Raw genomic sequence first — 23,303 nt, 5'->3', positions numbered from 1 at the left:
TGGAAAATCCATGGGGGCACCCCAGGAGCAGACCTGCTCCCTAGCAGTAATTACAGCACTGGGTTCCCAAAAGCCTAAAAATTAATTTCCCCTTCTGAAAATGGGAACAAAAAGGACAGGACTTGTCAACCCACCAAGCAGTCCCTGTATTTTCTCCTGTCCAGGCAAGTTTTCCTGCAAGACACTCAGCAGCTCTGGAAGTGCAGGTGCAGCTGAGCAGTGATGCCTGTCCAGGCCAGCTTGTGGCACAGGCATACAAAAAATGTACTCCAGCCCCTGGGGATTGCACAGATTTACTATCAGTGAAGGGCAATAATCACTAGAGGAGGAGCAATTATTCCCAAATCATTTAGGATTTAAAAAATCATTGGCAAGAAGATAGAGGTCAAAAGGTGCCCTGCCGAGGGAAATAAAAAAACTCTACCTGTCAAACCTGGGTTTAACTTCCTCCCTGACTGCAATATGGTAAGAAGAGAGAGAAAGATTTAAAACTGAAAGGTCACTTATCCACTGAAAGCAAGAATTAGGAGATCCCTGTTCATGCTCAGATTTCACACAGGGATCATGCTGTTAATCTGGTCAATTATTCCATGGAAGTTACTTTTGTTTTTTAGATTGGCTAAAAATTTACTAAAAAGAAAGGCAAAAGGCAGTGAGACAGTCTCTCTGGTTTTAAGGCAAATCATCACAGAATTCAGGCTGTAATTTCTATTCCCTAAACCTGAAAGCTGGGGGGAGATGGAGTGTGTAGCTGTACACATGCAATGATCACAGAACAGTTTGGGTTGGAAGATCACCCAGCTCCAATCCCTTAGTAAAAAAAACACAGTGAAAGTTGAGTGAAGTTACTGCACCTGAAGAGTGCCCATCAAACTCAAGCCAGATAGGCTGGCATAATGGAGGAGATGACCATGACCTTCAAGAATTTTTGGGTGAGAAGGCATCATACAATCCCCACTGGATAAGATCACTGTCATGGTCAGGAACCTCACTGGTTCCTCACCAAGAAGCCTTCAGAGGTGCTAGTAGGGTGGTGAACAGAAACCTAAACCTCCCCTGGCACAACTTGAGACCCTGCCCTCTTGTCTTGCTGAGAGTTGCCTGGGAAAAGAGCCCAACCCCCCCTGGCTCCAACCTCCTTTCAGGGAGTTGGAGAGAGTGATGAGGTCTCCCCTGAGCCTCCTCTTCTCCAGCCTCAACACCCCCAGCTCCCTCAGCCTCTCCTCATAGGATCTGTGCTCGAGTCCCTTCACCAGCCCAGTTGCCTCCTTTGGACCTGCTCCAGCACCTCAATCTCCTTCCTGAGCTGAGGGGCCCAGAACTGGACACAGGACTCAAGCTGTGGCCTCAACAGAGCTGAGCACAGGGGCAGAATCCCTTCCCTGGACCTGCTGGCCACGCTGTTCCTGAACCCAGTGAATGCTCCTAGAGTCAAACAGATTTATGCCTAACTTAAGCTAAATGTGCCAGGGATGTAAGTAAATAAAGCTTACACACAATCTTGATTAACTTATTAACTCCTTAAGAAATACAATGTATTTACTTTTCTCCCTATTCTCCTAGGCCTGGTAATCTCCAAGGCTTCAGGATCCCATAGTACTTTTAATTAAAAGTTTATACCTTGGAACTACTAGCTCTGCAAGCACCAAAGTGCATCTCACGTCCAGCAGGACAGGTGACACAAAAGGTGACACCCAACCCCCAGGGCAGGTTTCCACAGGCTCCAAGGTTTCAGCAGGATTTGCAGCCTGAAATTTCACTTGGCCACTCGACTCCTCTTTCTGAGATGGCAAATCTTGGTGGGGGGGACAGCAGGAGGGTGGTAAATCCCTTGTGCCAGTCTGGGGGTGACCTGTGCCTGCTCTCACGCATCACTAAATCCCAGCTGAGCTTTGCAGGTGGCAGAAATGGGAACTGGTTAACTACTGGTGCTTTATGCACTCCGGTGTGACCTGCTGGAACTCCCATTAATGCAGGACAATTTGCTACACAGAGAACTTTTTTTTTATGATTATATAAAACCAGCAGAACCTTAACATTATTGAGGGTTTTATTGTAAAGCTGTAAAAATCATCCACTGTTACAGCTGCCTTAAAACCTGTGAATCAGGCATTTCAGTAACCTTTAAGAAGTGTTATTCTTTGTCATATTACTGAATCATAAGATAGGTCTGGCTACCTCTAAGAGGTTTAAATTTCCAATCTATTAAAGTAATACTGGCAATCTGTTATTTCTAGGCCATTGAGGAAAGGTTAAAATGAAAATGGGGCTGTGGGGAGTTCTTTCTGTTCTAAGTGCAGGTTGAAAACATCTCAGCAGCAGAAGGCAAAGTCAGGGTCTCAGTCAGAAGGGAAAGGACTGGTGATAACTTTATTGATTAAAGCAGCTTGAGAAATGTAAGATTTGCCAGTGTCTAGCATTAGTGGGGTGAGACAGCTTTATCTGAAAGGTATTTTTCATTAAAAGTCAGGTGAAAGAAAATTGTAAGATGTTTTCAGAAGCACAGCTCATTTCAAATGCTGGAATTCATTGTATGGATCAAACCCATTCCACGGGTGGGATGAATTCCTGGCAAACATTTTGCAGGAGTAAAGGCAACTAAAACCAGCCCTTGTCATGTCATGACAAAAGCAGAGAAATACAGCTCATTCAGGAGCCAGAATTACACCTAATAAATACAGTGAGGTACTAAGGAACTCACTGAACTGTATATACTGAGTTTTTATGACTATATAGGATTAACTAAAACAATTTGCAAATCATCTTCAAAAGAACATTGAAGTTATAAGGTCAAGCACTCAAAAGTTGGGAAAATATGTCAGAAATAGATTGCTCCTCCTCTGCATGTGTCTGAGCCAGGTTTTAAGGCCAGCACCACAGAGTGCCTTTCTGCAGGGTGTTTCCTGGGTTCCTCCTTCAGTAGGCACAGAGTCCCTCCACCTCAAATCTCAGTACAAAAAATTATACCTACAGACCAGACATAGGACTACAACAAATTGATGGAATTTATCATTAGGAACTATACAGCAAAAAAATCTGTGTCAAAACACAAAGTGAGTCACTAGGAGCACTAGGAGAATCCCCAGCCAAGACCAGAGAGTAAGGAGTAGACTCTGCTGAGGACTATTATTATATTATATATTATAAATTATATTATTATTATTATTATTTTATTACTGATTTTCTGTACCCAAACCAAATCCTCCTGAAGCTGATGGGAACCACTCACCCAGGATCTCCCTATGGGACTGTTTTTTGCTAGCTTGGTGAAGCTTGAAATCAAGTTTTATTCCCTGAAGCACCATTTTTGAGACAGGATCTCTGGGGTCCTGTTTCACCCCTGCAATGTTACCCACTACACAAGGAGAGAAAAAAAAAACAAACAAACCCTCTTCTGCCTGCTATTTGTTTCACCCAAACCTTATTGCCTCTGACTTAAACAGTTATCCAAGGGCTGAGCTCTGAGGTTTGGCTTTTTCTTCTGTTTTTTTGTTTTATTGGGTTTTTTTGCTTGATTCTTTTTGGTTTTTGTTTTTTTTTTTCCCAGCTACTTTCCCTTAAATGTCATTCTGCCAATCCTGAAATGGATTTTTGGGTTTTCTTTGGGTACAGCTGTGGCTGTACCTGGGATATTGTGGTTCAGGACTGAAAAAAGCATCACAGTGGGGTAGAGGGACCAAACCAAGAGGGAGCTGAACAGTTTCAGCAGGAAACAACAACTGGAATGATAACAGGAGTGGAGGTAACTGGAAGAAGAAAATATTCAGGAAAGCAAACAGTGATTTTGGCTGCTACTTGGAATAAAACTAATTTAAAAGGGAAGCACCCAGATGGATCTCAGGAAAAGCTGCCTGCAAGACCTATTCAGCTGTCAACACTACCCTGGGGTTCTTACAGAACTCCAGTTGTTTGGCTCACTCAAAACTGGAAAACCATTAATAAAATGGAAGCAGGGAACACTCCTGCACAGGGCAGGAGATGGATTAGCCTACGAGGTCTTTTCCATCTCCCCACTCTATCATAAAGTAAAACCCAAGCACATACTGATTTACAGGGTCATAATTTCATCTCCAGGCTCTAGGGACCTACAAGCCACCCCAAACTTCACTCCTGTTGTTTATAATGTCACCCAAACCCTCTGATGGAATTATTAGGTTGTAATTCCCTGCTGTCTGGGAGGCATCTCATACTCATCCTTATGTCCTGTGTGACACCACAACAAATCAACAAGAAGGATCTGGGCACAGCTACAGAGAGGGTAGAAAATGGGCTGTGCAAGCAGGGAGCAGACATTCAGGATGTGTCTGGAAAACACGATGAATGCAATAACAGCAGAGGAGTTTTTGGGTCAGTCAGTGCTTCCCATTCACCTGAATTAGTTAATATCCTACTTCTGCCTTTCCCTTTTACTGAAAAAAAAAATAATAGTGAGGGTGACACCAAAAAATGTGACATTTTGGCTGCCATTCCTCCACTCTGCAGCCTCCAGTTGCCAAGTGGACTGCCAGGCACTGGGCACCTCTCATCTTGTGAGGCACAAGCATCTTCCTCAGAAAACTGAATTTTTATTCTCTTGTTTCTTTGTTTTATTTTTTTTCTTTCCCTTATCCTCCAAATAAAGGGATTTCACAAGAGAAGTCCATGCTCTTCCAAACGATATGGTTGGGGAGGAAGGTGAACAAGAAAGCACAACCCAACAGGACAAGGAGAAAGCAGAGCAGAGAATGGAGGGATGGATGGAAGAGTCCAGATTGGGGAGAGGTGAGGATGGCACAGGTCAGAGCAAAAAAAAAAAGAGAGGAATGAGAAGGGAAACAAGAAGTCAAAAAGAACTATCAGGAAAGCAAAGAGTAATGGGATGCTTTCTAGATGGGTAACAAGGATGTACAGGGCAGAAGAAATTCAACAGGTCCTCATGCCATTTGCTCTCTTCACTCTCAGTCCTCTTTTGTCTATTTGTGTGATAAAATGGGTAAATGGGAGTTTTTTCCCCTCTGAAACATTTTTTCAACAATTTGTCTTTTCTTTTTTAAATAACTCATAAGAATATCCTGAACAGGAGTATTTCTTTGCACCATATATAATACATTGAGTCTGGGGAAAAGTATTTACCATCTCCTCCTGGCCACATGCCTTTCAACCCCTTCTATAATTATCAGTGAAAGACAGTAAATAATAAAAAAAATAATTAAAAAAGCATCAGTGGGCACAACTATATGGCACAGCCAGTGGTCACAGCATCAGAAACCTTACCTGCTGGGGTGGAACTCCCAGTTCTGCTAAGGCTGATTCAAAAAATGCTTTTGCTGGTTTTCCCACTACCTCAGCTTCAACATCACAGGCATACTGGAAAAAAAAACCAGAAGAGGGGTGGACAGACAAAAAGCTGATTAGAAAGGACTTCTTCAACTCTATAACTTACAGAAAGTATGTGATTATTGGGTTTTGCCCATAAAATAATACAGCAAGTAAGGGGGTGAAGCTGAATATCAGAGATTTTGGATTATTAATGTTCTCTGGCAGGAGAAAGTCCTCCCAAAACATCTCAAATTACACCTTTTGCATTCTCCATCATGAGAGCAGATCTCAGACTCAGCTTCACTGTCACTCATTTTTTTAAGAGCACCACTCTTAAAGATATTCTTAAGGAAATACCCATCCTAGGAAATGATCACAAGTACTGGAGGACCCTAAAGACATAGAGAGTTTCTTCAACCACTTGGCATATTTCTAAAGATGCAAGTTTTCTTTAACTAAATGCTATGCAGGACAAGGTGCTTCTGCATTTCTCCACTACCCTACTTTGCTTTATTCTCTGCATTCACTATTTATGCTTTTTTAAATTCTCTGCAAGCCTATAAAAGGGAGAACACTTAGGCTGGCTCATATGTTGGGTTCCAGTTCTGCACAAACTTAATTAAGATTACAATCAGGACTGCACTTAAGTATCTTGCTAAATATACTAATATTTACTAATATATGTATACTAATATATTAAATATGGCCTTTTGCTATAAACTCTTAGGGGCAAGGGCTGTGTTAACAACACTCCAAACATAAACTGGGTTTTTCCTTTTTCCCAGTATCTTGCAGACAGCATTCCATGTTTTTTTTTTCTTTTCTGACTGCTTCTCTCAAGAGACACACTTCCAATAAAGCAGCCACAATAGTAAAAGTTCACATTTTAAAGAGAATTTTAAAAACCTGAATGAAGCCAGAAAACAAATCAATCCACCTGTCTTAAGGCTGCAGCAAAAGAGTTTCAATCTGTGGAAACTTCCTCCACCAAGGTGAGTAATTACAGAAGATGACCTGTATTTATACAAGTTACTCTTTTAACAAGGTGCACAGAGTGAGTAAGCATAATGCAAGCTATAAAATACCTCTAATGCCTTCATATATGCTCCAACATCAAGTTTCAGACCATCAGTTTCTTTATAGTAGCGTCTGGAAATGAAAGTGATAAAGTTCCAGTGAAATGAAAACGTTGGCAGTTAAACACAAAGAAACCACATTTTATTATTTCTGCCCCTACACAGATGTCCATATGGCTGCAACAAAAAGTCAAGTCATCAGAAACTCTGGGACCTTAATTTAACACTGGGAATTAAGGAAAGGACAGGCTCAGCACTGTGCAATGCCTGGGGAAAAGATCTCAGGCTGGATGCCCATCTGGCAGCTGGGACACAACTCCACTGGTTCAAAGGGATTTGAACTCCTATCAAGGATGATTTTACTGCATTTTACTGCACAGAGTCCCAGCTGCTCACAAAGAACAAGAGTTACTTTGCTCTTCCTTTAATCAGCAGCAGACACAGGATGGGAGCTGGCACAGAGCAGCACCTGAATATCAGAATGTCTGGGAGGGGACCACAACCAGTTGAGCATCACTGCTTGTCCCACGTGAGGAAAGCCAAGGCACTGTGTAGCAGGACACAGCAAGCTCTCCAAGCTAAGTTTTATCCCTTCTAAAAATGGTCCTGTTGCTACAGAGCTCATAAAATTAGGATGCTCATCCCAGTGCTCCTCCAGAATAGAAATTCAAACTAACACAGGGCTTCCAAGCTTTCCTGCTCAGAGCAAAGACAGCTTTCTACATGAAAGGGAAAAAAGGTAGGATGAGCAGTCAGCTAAGATTTTATGCCTTCTCCTTCCTGCCATTTTCAATTATTCAGCACAGCCTCCCTTTAGAATGACCACTTGACCTTTGCTAGAACAGCCATTAACCTTCCATAGTCCAGTGTAAACAGCTTAATTTTCTGACAGTGGCATGACAGAAGAAATTACAAAGCCAATTCCCACTCTCAGCCCCAAACAGATGCTAAATGTAAATCACTCCATTTTCAGGAGGAGGGCATTCTGCTTCAGTGACTCCAACACTTCAGTTTTCTATAGAATGAACTAAAACTTCAACCAAAATCAACCCACTCACCCAAGGCCCAACTAATGGCACTGATTCTGTGTTAAAAACCAACTGGTTTATGGCTGGGTTTTGTATATGGCCCTTTGCAATGAGACTTCTCTAAATTTCTCTTTGAGTCAGAGAACTAATACCAGGGTAATGAATTCTGAACTTTTTTTTACATTGCCTAAATCATCAATCTTAGAAAAAAAAATTAAAAATGCTCATGGTCAAAACTGAGCCCAGAATATCCCAAAGTCTAAATTTTAAAATGAAAAATAACAAAAATAAACCAAGTAATAAAACCAAATAATAAGAATAAATCAAATAAGAGCAGGGCTGCTTTAGAGCTGTCTGCATCAATGAATGAACAGATCAATAAACACTTCCACGTGCATTTTTGCATGGCTCTCATTGCAAACCTTACATAAAGGTTGATTTTAGACTTCATTTGGAAAGGTAACATCCTAACACAAAACTCCTCTATTTCCTGTACATCAGCAATCCTGCTCTTGGCTCAACATTCTCTCCTTATCCTGACTGAGAAAGCAGCAAGGATTTTTTTGCTCGTGTTGTAGGATCAGAGGATGTCAGGTCCAACAACACAATGGATTTAACTGCTTCCTCCCACTGACAAGTCCTGCCCAGCTGGATCAATAACCCACAAACTAAGAAGGCTTTTCAAAGCCATTATGGTCTATTGAACCACAGGAAAAAGTTGTCACTACAGTTTCCTCAAGCTAAACATGCAGAGGCTTTTCTTAAGCCCATACATTGCACAACAGATAAGAATAACTCCAGGAAGGCCACTGGGATTTGTTATTATTCAGCTCTGGAATTATTAACCTCGTGTTTAAAATCTCAGAATACACCTAAATAAATTGGTTTTAGAATTAGAATTCACTGACTGGGTTTTCTATGCATGTGGAAGTAAGAGGTCAAAAGTTTCCTTTAATATCCATAGAATAATTAATAATTATCTTCTGATATTCTATCATAACAATTGACCTGGTACTTCAAAAATATGGTTTTGTTTGCAAATCTTTGCCATACACACCAGCCCAGCCTTGATTGGTAGGGTTTTGTACTAGCTTATAAAAACTTTTGCCTTCTTATTCCTCCTGTATAGGAATTCCCAAGCCACCAGCATGAAAATGCTCTCTCATGCAGGACATTTCCATACGTATGGATCAACACACAGATGCTAAATCAACTTTCAGCCAAGGCAAGGAGTCATTTCTGTCACCCAGGCCATCAGCCCCAGCCAGCATCACATCTCAACCACTAGAAATGTGGGAAGGATTTGAACCTGGAGGAGGAAACCTGGCTGATTGTTGGCTGAAACACTGAATTTTTGGACCACCTGATCCACCACACACCATTAGCAATTCCAGGATGCTGGCAGATCAAACTGCATCACAAACTTACACAAACAGCCCTTTATCCAAGCACAGCCTGTTGGATTTTTGTATTTGATTTGGGTTTCTTTCACTATTAAAAATCATTTTTTCATCTCTGAGGTCTTGTAAAGGCAGAGACAAAAAGACAAGCAGTGCCTGCCATCTTGCTGGCCCCTTCCAATACTCACCCACACAAAATCTAAACTCCCCCAGATTTCTGTGGGGTTTTGAAGAGGCTCTCACACTTCCTTCTGGAGAAACAAAGGATGTTTTCCTAGGGGATTATGAAACAACAGCCATTGAACCCTCCCCCTGCCACCTGCAAACATGTGGATTGTGTCAAGGTCTGAACCCTGACTTTTTCTCCTCTGAGCAGCTACAACTTGATTAAACACACCCACACAAGGGGCTCATCTGCACTGCCAACTGAAAAAAGGGTCACTGACAGCTGAAATGAAAGGGATGGGTCTGAGGACTTCCAAACTGGAGGGTTTGGCATGGTGAGTTCAGTGGCTTCCAATGCCCTCTGCAACCCTACATCAGCACAGGGCTCAGTTGTGGCTCCTGGGCAGCATCACTACCACCTTTTTATAGAGAGATGTTGCAGTGCAACCACCTCAGTTTCCCCCTGTGCCCATGGAAAGGCTCCAAGGAAAGGACTCAGGACAGGAGACCAAGTTACGTGACTGAATTACCCACTGGAAACTCTTCACTGACAGGTATCTGAGCAGATCAGCCTCCCAGTCCAGATTCACTACTTAAAAGTTGGCAGTGTGGATGTCCCCACTGTTACCTGACCTCCACGAAGCACAAAGACACTGGAGGAAATTAAAAAATGTAGAAAGTTGTGGAAGAAACAGTGCTGAACTCACCCTCTCCCAAGGGAGATCAAAACAGGCTTCTCCAACCCCATCAGAACTCTGAAAGCTTCATTGAGGTTTGCATAAGTGAAGTTTTCTGCTGCATCTCCTAGAACCACACAGTTTGGGTTTCCTTTATCAATCTCATCAAATTCAGGGAGAAGATCTACAGGAGGAAAGAAAAAAAAAATCCAGAAACCCCTTAACATTTCTGATTCATTCAGAAATGAATCTGAATGAATTCACACAGAACACAGGAAAAAAAAATTAAGAAATACAAGTCTGAATCATCTGGTTTTTCCTGACTGGATCCTTCTATTCATCTGTCCTATAACAAAGAGCAAAATAAACCATTTCCTACCCTGGCCACCCATGACTTAGTGGCTCATTATACCCAAGCACCAGGACCAGAGGCAAACTCCTGGGTAGTTGAATGAAATGTGTAACAGTGAGGGCAGGATCCACCCACATCCTACAGGAGAAAAACCTTTAAACTTCAAATCTCTGTCATGACAACAAAGACAACTTAACCCCAGACTGACTTAGGCTGGAAGGGACCTGGGATGCTTCTCATCCAACCTGACCTTGAGCAGGTCCAGGGAGGGGGCAGCCACAGCTTCCCTGGGCACTCTGTTCCTGAGTCTCAGCACCCTCCTATTAAAGTCCTTCTTCCTAACACCCAGTCTAAACCTATTTTCCTTCAGTTTCAATCCATTTCCCTTTGTCCTATCTCTGGACACTCTTATGAAAATCTCCAGCCTCCCTGTAGGTTCCCTTCAGGTACTGGAAGGCAGATCTAAGGTATCCCTGGACTCTTCTCTTCTTCGGGCTGAACAATCCCAGCTCCTCCATCCTCTCCTGTTAACGTCCTGCAGAAGCCCTCCCCTACCTCCTAATGTCTGTGGTTGAGCAGCAGACTCCTCTGTGCCCTTTCTGACCCCAAATCCAACCCTCTGCCTTCCCTTCAACACTGCCATAAGTGACACAAGTGACACCTTGCCCAGACTACCCCCCGAGGTCTATCCCACAGTCTCGCGCTAAGGAAAAGCCCTGTAGGACAACAGCAGCTGGGAGGAGCATTTCCCCACAGGTGCTATGTTGGCCACATCCCTTTGGGCTGTGTCCCAAGGTGTCCCTGGATCTGCTGCAGCTCTTCCTTCCTCACCATCATGGACGAGCAAGTGTGGTCTGAGGCTGCGTTCCTTCAGGAGGCGGCAGGCAGCTGGTGCTGGGGCAGTCACTTCAGCCACAGAGATGTCAAAGCCCATGCCCTGGAGCTTCTTCACAAAATTCTCCCTGGTGGCTTGGGTTTCATTTGTGCAGAACTGGAGCTTCAGCCCGGATGCTTTGATCCTGTTGAGTTCAAAACAGCAAAGGGGTGAGAACCAGAGATGGAAAATGAGCTCCGCGCAGAGGGTTTGCTGCTCCACTTGGACAAGTGCAATAAAAATGTAAAGTTTATGTTACCAAGCAGGATCCCTTTTCTGTGAGCAAGACACACCTAAAATGATTGATTCTGGCCAGTCCAGTTGCAGTTTTCAAGTGCAGATCCCCTGCCATAGCCCATAACTCTAACTCCAGAGCAAAGCTGACCATGGCAGCAGAGGTGGTGTCCACCATCCCGTGGGTACCACAGTCTGGGAGACACACACACTCCCTCCACACCTCAAAAACTCCCAAACTGAGTTCCTTTTCTTTGGATTGCTCTCTGGATGTAGACCCAAGATGACCTGAAAGCACTGCTCAGCCAGGAGGTGCAGAACCTGTGTGTGAGATGACTGGGAATCCACGTTTTAACTTGGATTTCCACCTTTCCACTCCCTGCTCACCTGCTGCAGGGATCTGCTGGAGGAAACAGCTCCAGGTAAGAGCCAGAGAGTTGTAATAATCCCTGTACCAACACTGGGGTGGTTTAAGTTACATTTATCACTTATTCTCTCATAAAACACCAGTGCTGTTACTTGGTGGGTAATTCTGAGAAATACAGTACTTCAACTGATTCATTAATAAATGTTTACATGTAAATGGCTTCTTGGGGAAAAAAAAAGCATGGTCCCAAGTGCCTACAGCCAAGGACATGGTTTCCTTGAAGTAATAATCTGCAATCCTGTGCTCTGCCTCTGAGCAGCTTTGTTTCCTGACTTCAAGCTGTGGTCACCTTCTAGGGATGTGACAAAAAGGACTCCTCTCCCAGGATGAGTTGTCAGCTCTCTGGAGAACCAAAGCATTTCAACATAACCATGGAAAATGAGAAGGTATCATGATTTAAAAATAAAAGAATTGCCAAGAGGACTGTCACTCAGCCCCTCACAGAAATTAAAATGCCTAATTTTTGTCACTTTAGAGTGAATTTGTACATAACTCTCCTAGAGGACCTAAGCTAACAGAGGTTTAGAAACCTAGGTAATATTTGGGCTATGTTTATAAGTCATATTAAAATATTATTACATTTCTTTGTATTAGGATAAAAAAGAGACTTTTCTATTAAGAAAACCCTTGCACTAGAGACAGCAAAATGTGGTGAGTTCCTTTCCTAACACAGATAACCTCAGCTGGCTGCCATAAACCCCAAAGGCACCTCAAGGTGATGCACCTGACCATGAACTTTCCACCAAAGGATTCTCAGAAACCTGGTCCTGACCCAGAGAGCCCCTTCCACTCTTTAAAACTGCACTGTCTTTTCCAATGCTGCAGGTGATTCATTTCTTTCTTCTTATTTGTCTTTCCTAATCATAGGTATGTGAATTATCAATTACAGTTAGTGGTTAATTGCCCTTCATAAAGATAGCTTTTCTATTTTAAATTAGGCAGTTAATATATTGTAACTAATAGCATCCACTTGTACATTATAAATATATCTTCATTGATTGGAGCAGTGAATGTGAGATTCACTCACAAGTTAATGAAGCAATTGAGTGAAGAAGTGCAGGGTGTACCCAGGGAATAATTATTGTTAATGGATTATGATGTGACCTTCTCAGAACAATGAGCAATTGGTGTGACAGTGGGATGACAGTATCCCACATCTGTTATTCCAAACACGGGCTCAGACATTGTTAAACAGCAAAGCAGGGTAATTTGGAGGCAAAACAAACTTGAGCAGAGCGTGTCCTGGTTAAAAAGAAAAGGAAAAAAAATTCTGATTCTAAATGCAAAGTCTATCTGCACACTTTCAGGGAAATAATCTGGTGATTTGGCACTGCCTGGAAGCAGATATTTGGTGAGTAAGAATTTATTCTTTCCCTTCCTAAAGGTCAATGAAATGAAGCCAGGGAAAACAGGAACCATCTTGCAGAGCCAAACAAATGTGCCCTCCCAGGTCAGACTTGGCTTTTTCTGCACCACACACTGGAGTTCTCAGAACTTGACGTGAAAAGTCTGGACACATCCTGCACTGCTTCATGCCTTCATGCCCAGCTGCAATTACCACCTCAAAAAAACAAGCTCAGTAAATGCTGATTAGGATCAGGTGAAGGCTACAAAGAGGCCAAGCTGGCCAGAAAATGGGAGTCTTCAAACATGAAAAGACCTCTCAAAAGTATCCTGGAGCACTGAAGAAACATCAAGAATCCCAGAGAAGATTAATTTCTACAGAAAACAAAACAACCAAACTGTTTTCATTGAAAAGCCACTTTTTCCTCCAAAGTTAGCATCTCCAAAAAACCCCCTCTCCTAGCTTTCCACCAAATCCTTGTCCAGCCCAGTCACACTCACTGGGATGAGCATGAGGATACACACACTAGGACCAACCCACCCTTCAGTGGCCAGCACAGGGACCATGGGCAGAGCCTGCAAGCCAGCACCCATCACCAAACAGATGTTAACTCAGAGCTTAAATAATTAGGGGGAGCTTTTAACAACAGGGAATACCCTGGCTCTGTTCATCTTTACAGCAAAACTCTCCTTCAATTTAAATCCTGGTTCTGCTCGTGTTTACAGCAAAACTCTCCTTCAATTTAAATCCTGGTTCTGCTCATATTTAAAGCAAAATTCTCCTTCAGTTTTCATGGGGTTTGCACCAGGAGGACCAAAGAGATGCCCGAGATGCTTTGCCCAGTGAGTCACTGGGTAAGAGTGAAGCACTGCTGAGAAACTTCCCAGCTCCATGGGAAACCTCAAGCTCCCAAGCTCACCCAGCCACCAGCATCCACATTTTAAGCAGCACATGCAGAGCAAGTCACTGCAGTTTCTAGTGCCAGCAAACAGGGGGGAAGTTAGGAGAAGAAAAAAAGAACAAAACTTGTGATGTGAGGCATTGTAAAATAAAGAGCAATGGATGAGATACCTGCAAGTGGAGAAGAATGAAGCAAGAGCTGATGGAATACACCCACATTTTATCAAGATCTCCAGAGTATTACAGATTTGTTGGCACCTACACTGTGCAGGCAGCCCCAGGAAACCTGGTGAGGGCTCCAGCCAACATCCAAAGAGTGCAGCTGTGATAAAATCCCAGCAGGAGCAGGAATCAATCCTGATTTGAGCAGAATTCAGGCACTGGGGCAGGCAGCACTCTGCTCCATGCTGCAGGGACTCTGTGTGGGGCTGGTGGCTGAGGACATCCCAAAGCCACCACGTTATCCTCTGTGGGAACCATCAGCAGGCTCATCCCCAGACAAATCCAAATTTCCTGAAGCAAACGAACAACTCGGAAAAGACACTTCCAAGCCCCAGATTGTAAGCAGAGGGATGAGCACTGAACTCACACGCCAACTGGTGGGTGAGGAGCCTTCTGACCCTCACCAGAGGAGGGACTGAAACCCACTCCAGACTGAAACCACCACTCAGTACCCCTGTACTCAGCCCTGGTGAGGCCACAGCTTGAGTCCTGTGTCCAGTTCTGAGCCCCTCAGCTCAGGAAGGAGATTGAGGTGCTGGAGCAGGTCCAAAGGAGGCAACTGGGCTGGTGAAGGGACTCGAGCACAGATCCTGTGAGGAGAGGCTGAGGGAGCTGGGGGTGTTGAGGCTGGAGAAGAGGAGGCTCAGGGGAGACCTCATCACTCTCTACAACTCCCTGAAAGGAGGTTGGAGCCAGGGGGGGATTGGGCTCTTTTGCCAGACGACTTTCAACAAGACAAGAGGGCAGGGTCTCAAGTTGTGGCAGGGGAGGTTTAGGTTGGAGATTAGAAAGAATTTCTTTCTGGAGAGGGTGATCAGGCATTGGAATGGGCTGCCCAGGGAAGTAGTGGATTCTCCGTGTCTGGAGATATTTCAAAAGAGCCTGGATGTGGCACTGAGTGCCATGGGCTGGGAACTGCAGCGGGAGTGGATCAAGGGTTGGACTTGATGATCTCTGAGGTCCCTTCTAACCCAGCCAATTCTATGATTCTATGATTCAAGTCACCCAAACCATCCCTAAATCTACAACTGGGACACCCAGTCAGCTGTGAGCACATTCAGAGAGGAGAGATGGAAATGAGGTTTTTCATTTCAGGCCTGAGCTTGCCCCTCAGACTTCAGCAGCTCTTTGAACTGACCTTTACCTCGTTCTGTGGAGCAGGACAGGATGCTGAGTGACAATGTCCCAGGATGCAATTACCGGGCGTCAGATGAGCCGGTCCCTTACAAATCACCTCGAACTTTACACATCTGCTGGCTGTCAGCATCTGCCAGGTTCACTCACCCGAAAATAATGAAAAAAACCCTCTCATTATTGTTCCATAACAGGTAAAGTGTTAGGACAATTATTAGACATCCTGACTGACCTTGTGCAGACTTAACCAACTGCCCCTGCCAACCTTTATGGGCAGCCTTTGGGCAGATAGAACACACACACACACAAAAATAAAATAAAATTGTTCTTGCAGATGATGTAAAGGTTGCCACACCAGCAGGAAAAGAAATGGCCCAGGAATCTAGGCTGGAAGCCATCAGTCCTTCTTGAGTTCACATTGTCCTGCACGTGGCAGAAGCAACTCAGGACTCGGTATAACGCTCACCTTCAGACTTCCCATCTTTGACCACTCTTCTTTGCAAAGGTTTTTCCTAACACGGGAGGAAAAGGAGAGTTCTGTACAGGGGGGACAGAAAGCAAAACCCTGGAAGAGGCAGCAAGCCTGAGCTTGGAGATTGTCCAACACCAACTTCAAAGGGGTTTGAATGAGCTCTGGTTATGAGATTTCCAGAGCGGGCTTTGTATCCTGATTTTGGTTTTTCAGAGAGGGGCTTTTCTGTTGTTGTTTAGGGGTTTTTTTTGTTTGTCCTCTTGTTTTTTTTTAATTTAAAATAAAATCATAGAATCATAGAATTGGCTGGGTTGGAAGGGACCTCCAACCTAAATCACCCCTGGCACAACTTGAGACCCTGCCCTCTTGTCTTGCTGAGAGTTGCCTGGGAAAAGAGCCCAACCCCCCCCTGGCTCCAACCTCCTTTCAGGGAGTTGGAGAGAGTGATGAGGTCTCCCCTGAGCCTCCTCTTCTCCAGCCTCAACACCCCCAGCTCCCTCAGCCTCTCCTCACAGGATCTGTGCTCGAGTCCCTTCACCAGCCCAGTTGCCTCCTTTGGACCTGCTCCAGCACCTCAATCTCCTTCCTGAGCTGAGGGGCTCAGAACTGGACACAGGACTCAAGCTGTGGCCTCACCAGGGCTGAGCACAGGGGCAGAATCCCTTCCCTGGACCTGCTGGCCATGCTGTTCCTGATCCAGCCCAGGATGCCATTGGCCTTCTTGGCCACCTGGGCACACTGCTGGCTCATGTTCAGCTTCCTGGCAATCCAGACTCCCAGGTCCCTTTCTGCCACTCTGTCCCCAGCCTGGAGCTCCCCATGGGGTTGTTGTGGCCAAAGTGCAGGACCCGGCACTTGGCCGTGTTGAACCTCATCCCATTGGAATCAGCCCAACTCTCCAGTCTGTCCAGGTCCCTCTGCAGAGCCCTCCTGCCTTCCAGCTGATCCACACTCCCCCCCATCTTAGTGTCATCTGCAAACTTGCTGATGATGGACTCAATTCCCTTTTTGGCCCTGTTCCCCCTTGCATTCTTAGGCAGAATCTGATCTCTACATCTGCTACCTCATGAGCACAATTTCCTCTCCAGACCCATATGGCTCAGCTTTCTCTTCTATAGGGACATGGATAATTTGGGTGGAATCCAAAGGATGGGTTGCAAAAGGGATTAAAAAACAGGAGGGTATTACCTTTGAAGAGGAATGAAGTGAGATTAATAGACACACATGAAGGAGCCACAAGAAAAGAGGCCAATGCTATTTAAGAGCAGGGAAGGATGAAATAAGAATGGGTACTTTTATAAATCTGAAGACTCTGGAAGTACCACATTGAGACACTGTTTGATAGGAAAAACTGAAAAAAAAAATCACTAAATAGTAGTTCTAGGTAAACTTTAAAAACCTACCAACACCTTGATTAAGGTATTCCAACCATATGGAATTTTTCAGAGGTAGAGATAAATACTGGAAGTTGCACATCAAAACACACACCAAGTCTGTCTTGTCCTGGACTCTCCACAAAAGCTCCCACCAAGGCATCTAGCTGGATACCAGAATTACTGAGCAAATTACTGAGATTACCATAAATCCCATTCCACCTGCCTGAACAGAAAAGTAGACAACAGATTTGTCTACAGATTTAATGAAAATATTGAAGTGGATCACCACCAGAAAGGAAGCACCAAGAGTAACATAAGAAAAATCTTTTTTGTCCATCACATTCAGACATTAAATCTCTGAGGATTACCAAATTAGTTTGAAGTGTTAAACCCTGCAGTCCCTGAGCTAAACCACACTGGAGGGACTGAATTAGGGGTTTTTCAGCTTTTCTTGTAGGGCTCACAGATTCCTCTATCACAGCAAACCAACAACGAGGATGATGCAAACATCAGGGAGTACTTTGAAACAAAAGTAAACTCTGGTAGAGCTGAAATACTTGCTAACTCTCCACTTGAGAGCTGTCAAAGAGAAAAACTTGAATCTGGGGAATTCAGTTAGCATGAACAGCTCTGGGGTGTATTTATTGGCACCAAGTAAAACATTTTTATGGACAATATAATGAATCATATCCCAATCACTTTCATTCTGGGCTGAAAGCAGCTGGGGTTTTGGTTTGTTAGTTTGGTTTGGTTCTTTCTTTTTCCTCTCCTCTGAAGTTACTAAGTATTCCAATAAAATTTCAGTCAAAACCACGTTATCACTGTCAAGTTATTTTCTATCCAAACACCACCTGTTTGTAAAGAATGAACTATTTCCCAGAAAGTACATTGCCAAAAATTCACATTTAGCCTATTTTCTACAGAAAGAATTCACTTTTGTGTGCTTAGCTTACTCACTTTAGAAAGCAGATTATTATTTAATTGCATTACCTCAAAGACCAAGCTGTGTTCCAGCAAACACAGTGGGATTTTATTCTGCAAGCAACTGACAGCTACTTCCAGTGCATCACTTGCAAAAGACAGCACAGAATCTGAAAGGTGACCCTGATGAGGATTTACCAAAAAAAAAACAGATTTGATTCTAAATTTCCAGACTGAGTTCACCAAACTCAAAAGATCGGGGGGAAAAAAATGACTGCTCTAGTGGGAACCTGAGCCAAATCTCAAGTTCTAAAGCACTGGATGAGGCAAAGTGCTGCTCATCCACTCCAGGGATTTATCAGGAGTGGACAAACGAGTACCGTTAGGTAGTAGGTATCACTGTGGTATCTTTTATTACTCTTTATTGGTAAATATTTGCATTGCAAATAATCGTGCTGATGGACAGTAAGTAGTTTGAGACCCTAAAGGTTAATGATGTTTAAATTCCACAGTGTAAGCACTTGCTCATGCAATTTGTGTAGACAGCACTTGATGTACTCACAACTTCAGGGACACGGATCCTTTTAAAATAATAATGAGCACTGCTGATGAGGAAAGCAAACAAGAGTTAGGAAGGTCCAGTGCCCTCAGCAAACTGAGGCCAGAGCTGATGCTACAGCCCCGAGCAGAGCTGTGATGAGGGAGGATCAATTCCTGGATCTCTCTCTGGCTCTGCTTCGGGACCATGCAGAACTGCTTCACCTTTTTGTCTCTCTGCTGCTTCAGCTGGGGTCACAGAGGAGCTTCTCCCCCTTTTTTTGTGGCACACAGGCTTTCAGATGGCTCTTTGGAAACTCCCAAATGCCCCACTCCTCACACCCCCCCTTGCGCCAAATTGCTTTACGGTTCCAGTTCCCCTTGTTCTCCTCTCCTTCTTAGACTCTCCAGGTATTTTACTTCCACAGGAGTGTCCAGCTGCTCCCCAGCCTCCCTGCTCCCCAGGTTTCCGCTGCTCTTTTAAAGGGCTGGGTGGAAAGTTGTGCTAACAGATGCACTATCCCTGCCAAACAACAGGATGTTGTAAATGTCCAGCCCCTGCCTGCTTTTCATATGGATATGCTAATGGGGCACACTATCAGCACACAGCTGTAAATGCAAATAACAGGGCACAGCCTGAGCATCTTTTATTGGATGTTAAACCACCTTCTGCCTTGTAAGAGACCAGTTCCCTGCTATTTGGGAGATAAAAAGGGAATAGGTCACCTCCTGTCAATGCTGTGTAAATCAATTAAGACAATAACAGGAGTACAGGGGCACTCTTTAAGGTTGGCTCCAGGAGAAGCCTTTAAGTCACCGATGGGCTTTCTGATCTTGTCCATGGGCTTTCTGATCTGCTCCCCAGAGTCTGCCAGTTAAACAGACACACTGGGAAGAGATCTCTTTTATTTAACTCTGCTATGAGGATCTTTAAAAAAAAAAAAAAAAATCAAACGTCTGCCAGGGGAAACTGATCGATCAAGAAATGTTACAGGGCCAAATTATCTTACCAAGCTGCTACTGGATTTTCTCCAATATCCTCACTTAAAGTTAACACTAATGGTCCCTGGAGGTTTTAATGCACCCTGTCTTATGGGTTAAACCAAGGATGCCAGAGCCCTCAGGAATATGGGTGCCTGTTTCCCATAGTGCAGCTGAGGATCAGGAAGGACCCAGATTCACCTTGTCCTTCCTTAGGCCCAGAGCTCTGCTCTGTACAACAAATACTTGGGGGGTTCACCCCTTCTGGCCTCTGATCCAGCAGCTCCCTTCCAGGGCACACTGAACCCTAAGATATTTCAGAGGTGACATTTATATTTATATTTAATTTATATTTAGCAATAACTAATCCCAGCTGTAACACTGAGTGTTTCATCACAAGTTAAACCAACTTGGACAACAACTACTGATGCTTTCCTCAGGAGGGTCTTTAAGGCACAGAGAAGTGTGTTAGTGAATGTCATCCTGGTCAGGATGTTTCAGTGCCTATATCAGCCTCTTTGGTCACTTTTTTTCCTCCCCTTCAGTGTACTGCTAGCTAAAAACAAACAAAAAACAGAACCACCTCCCTGCAGCCATCATAAACACAAAAAGGGCCAAATTCTGCTGAGGAAATTACATTGCAAGTCTCACAAGTACTAACTCTAATAACTGCATAGCAGCATTTGACTGAAAACAAGAAAAAGAATGCAGCAAATATAGCTTTATAGAGGAGCTGAAATGGCTTCAGTCATATGAAATCCAGAGCAAGAGAAAATGTTTACTTATGCTTTTTTTCTTTTTTTTTTTGGTGTGTGCTGTATGATGTTACACAAAGTTAATTGCTGTAACCATGTGGGAGATGATGGAGCAAGACAATCTGAAGAGAACAGGTCAGCTCTCATATTAGGAGAGTCCATATCTTAGTAGGAATTATCAGAATGGGACTTAAGGCTCCTATTGGACATATATATGCACCAAGAGATTTTAGATGGATCTCTCAGCAAAAGATAATATCGATTTCAATTAGTGATAGAGGTCCTTGCTATCTGCAATTATGACTCTTTAATTGATACAAAAATGAATTAATTAGAAAAAAAGGAGCCACTTTCAGCTTTAATCCATCTGCCTGAAACCACTGAGCTATGCTGTGACGCAGATACAAATATTAATGACCAACTGGCAATAGGATAATGAGTCAATAAAGATTTTAAATGGTGTGAGCTAGCACCATTACCAACCTAATAGGCAGATAAATATGGCTACTTGACTTTACCCAAGGAAAATTATTATTCTTAACCACTTACACTGAATGACCTCAACAAAATATTTTGGGTTTTTTTTTAAATTTCCTTTGTGCCACTTCTCCATGCTCACTTTTGCTGTCCCCAGTTCCCACAGCTATGACCACTGCTTCTCCATTGCTGGCTGAAAACCTGTAGAGCTCACACACACTGACACCCATCATATTCCCATCATGTTCCCTTGGATACCAGCCTCGTGCATGGAGCTGCAGAGAAGCCCCAGAGTTACTGGAAGCAGTTCCAGTATTTCAAGATAAAACCCATAATACCAGAGATTTAGCCCAGAGTTTTGTGGTTGTTTCACAGGTGTATTTCTGACAGTGCCACAAATTAAATTGCAGTTTGTTCCCTCCATATGGGAGGTTTCAGGAAATTCAGTGACAAAAGTTATTGAGTAACAGCCTGGAACTTGGCTGAAAAGAAAGTTAGAAAACTTAGAATCAACAAACAATATGACAAAAACACATGGCAAGCTGCAATGCAGGAATTATTGAATATGTCCTGGGTTTTTAAAGGAATTATCTCAACTCCAACGTTCGATTTGTAGCTGTTGTTATTTATATTTGACACTTTATGTGCCCACTATAAGTGCTTCAAGATATACAAACGCAGTTATAATAAAATAATAAATAAATAAATAAGCTACCAAAGACTTTTTTATGACCTTGTCCATGGGGTTTCTGATCTGCTCCCCAGCATCTGCCTATCTAGGTCTTCTCCAGTGCTGCCTTCTCCATGGTGGTCCTACCAACATTTCAGCACATATTTAACTTGACCTCTTCTGATTAATTAATTTTAGTCATTCCCAGCTGGAATAAATCATTTGTCCCAGGTGTGTCTGTGCTGGGTGTCCTCAGGGGCCAGAAGCCACAGAGGTAACAGCCAAGCAGGATGCCAATGTCTGACACAGGTTCAGTGTTCTGATGTTCTAATTCCAAGTGGGGTACAGACTGCAGCCCTCACTGGATGAAACAAACCTGGATTTTCTGCCTTGGGTCAGTGAAACATCACATGGAGTCAAAAGGCTTTCCTGGAAACCCAGGACCTCCTCCAGCAACCCCCCAAATCAATATCTGTCCTTACACAAAGGTGACCCTGCAGCCACTGCTCTCCTCTGGCTCAGCAGGGCCAATACAGACATGCTGACTAGTTAACCTAGTTAATGACAACTAGTTAAGTTAAAGAAATGAAATCACAGAGTTTAGCAGAGGTTCCTTAGCTTGTGTTCACTGGATTGCATTCCCCAGCCCAAAGCCAGGCAGGTCACAGCCTGGGGGTGCTGGGGAGCTCCTCACCACTTTGCTTTAATGTCACCTATAGCCTGGGCAACCTCTGGCTGCAGCCCTGAGGTTTTCCATTGCTGGAGAAATGGGGAATTTCCGCTGGGCTGCAAGAAGTCCCAGCTCATTGGAACAGCAGAGCTAATCAATATACAGAAGAACCACACCAGCGCAAGCAAGATTTTTAAGATTATTACCATAGCAATGCACATAGCTCCTTTTAACCACCCGCTCTTGATGTCCATGAAAAGATGAAAAGGAAAAACCCCAAACCAGCGCCATGTGATCTCTCTGGGATGCTCCGGGGGAGCGGCTCTGCCACCCCCTCAGCCCCCTTCCCCTTCAAGAATCTTAAAACCCCCCCAAAGCGAACCTAAAACTCCCCGTTTGCCGTCTTGTCCCGCTCAGCTTTGGGGGCTGCACAGCCTTTCAAACCCTTCACCATCACTCCCCCTCAGGCCCACACTGGGGGTACCGAATCCTCACCGCCATCTTGCGGGGTGTCCCCCCCCCACATACACAGCCCCTCCTCTTCCCTTTCCAGAGGGATGTCCCGAACCCACCTGCGTACCGCCTCCACCGACCCGGCGATGGGCACTCCTCCATCCCCACCGCTGTCGTACAGGACGCCGCTGACATCCAGCAACAACCCCCGCACCGCCCGTGCCCAGGACGCCATTTCCTTCCTTCCTTCTCCCCTTCCCTTCCCCTCCCCAAACTCCGCTCCGCACCGCCCCGCCGCGGGGGCTGCCGGGGAGTGTGGTCTGAGGAGCTCCGCTGCCTTCCCCACCACCTCTTCTCTCGTTTAGTGATGGTTTGGTTGGGTTTTTGTGTTGTTTTTTTTAAACACCTGCGTAGGGCAAGTTGGGTTTCCCCTGAGCCCCTCCGCCCGCCCCAAACCCAACTGCTGCGTCCCGACCCAAGCACCCAGCAGCAGGACCCAAGTTCTGCCCTCACTCACAAGTATCTGCCCCTGGTGCTGCCTGATGCCAGCAGCCCAGCACACGGCACCAGACATGAAAAGCCACGAAAAATCTCCATCCCTGGAGGTTTTTAGGAAGAGACTGAAGGTGGCACCCAGTGCCATAGTCCGGGATCCACGGGGGGAGTGGATCCAGAGTTGGAGTTGGTGGTCTCAGAGGTCCTATCCAACCCAGCTGATTCTGTGATTCCATGATTGATTCTATGATTCTGGCCCAGATTGTGCCAGGGCCCTTTCCCTGAAGCTCCCTCAGGCACCGCATTCCCTGGGAAGGAAGAACCTCCATGCTCTGAAGCACCCACCTCACCTGAGCCAGGTGCT

At 44.4% G+C, this 23,303-nt stretch overlaps 1 protein-coding gene across 2 annotated transcripts in view; it reads right to left on the bottom strand.

Moving 5' to 3' along the window:
- The window catches only part of LHPP (phospholysine phosphohistidine inorganic pyrophosphate phosphatase), a 73,687-nt gene extending 50,972 nt beyond the window's left edge, over positions 1–22,715 (bottom strand). The window contains exons 1-5 of one of the 2 annotated variants that reach the window (XR_003987719.1): positions 22,564–22,689; positions 10,828–11,015; positions 9,675–9,828; positions 6,384–6,447; positions 5,254–5,346 (exon numbers count right to left, since the gene is read on the bottom strand). Coding sequence is in view for 1 of the 2 variants with exons in the window: in XM_008491748.2 (XP_008489970.1) it covers positions 5,254–5,346; positions 6,384–6,447; positions 9,675–9,828; positions 10,828–11,015; positions 22,564–22,679 (615 nt within the window). In the remaining variant the exon portion in view is untranslated. Of the gene's footprint in view, positions 1–5,253; positions 5,347–6,383; positions 6,448–9,674; positions 9,829–10,827; positions 11,016–22,563 lie in introns of both variants that reach the window. The other variant, XM_008491748.2, reaches the window with a different exon arrangement.
- Positions 22,716–23,303: the final 588 nt, after the last annotated feature.

This window comes from Calypte anna, chromosome 6 (assembly GCF_003957555.1).
Source record: "Calypte anna isolate BGI_N300 chromosome 6, bCalAnn1_v1.p, whole genome shotgun sequence".
Classification (NCBI taxonomy): Eukaryota; Metazoa; Chordata; class Aves; order Apodiformes; family Trochilidae; genus Calypte; species Calypte anna.
This window is presented reverse-complemented; position numbering and strand designations above follow the sequence as displayed.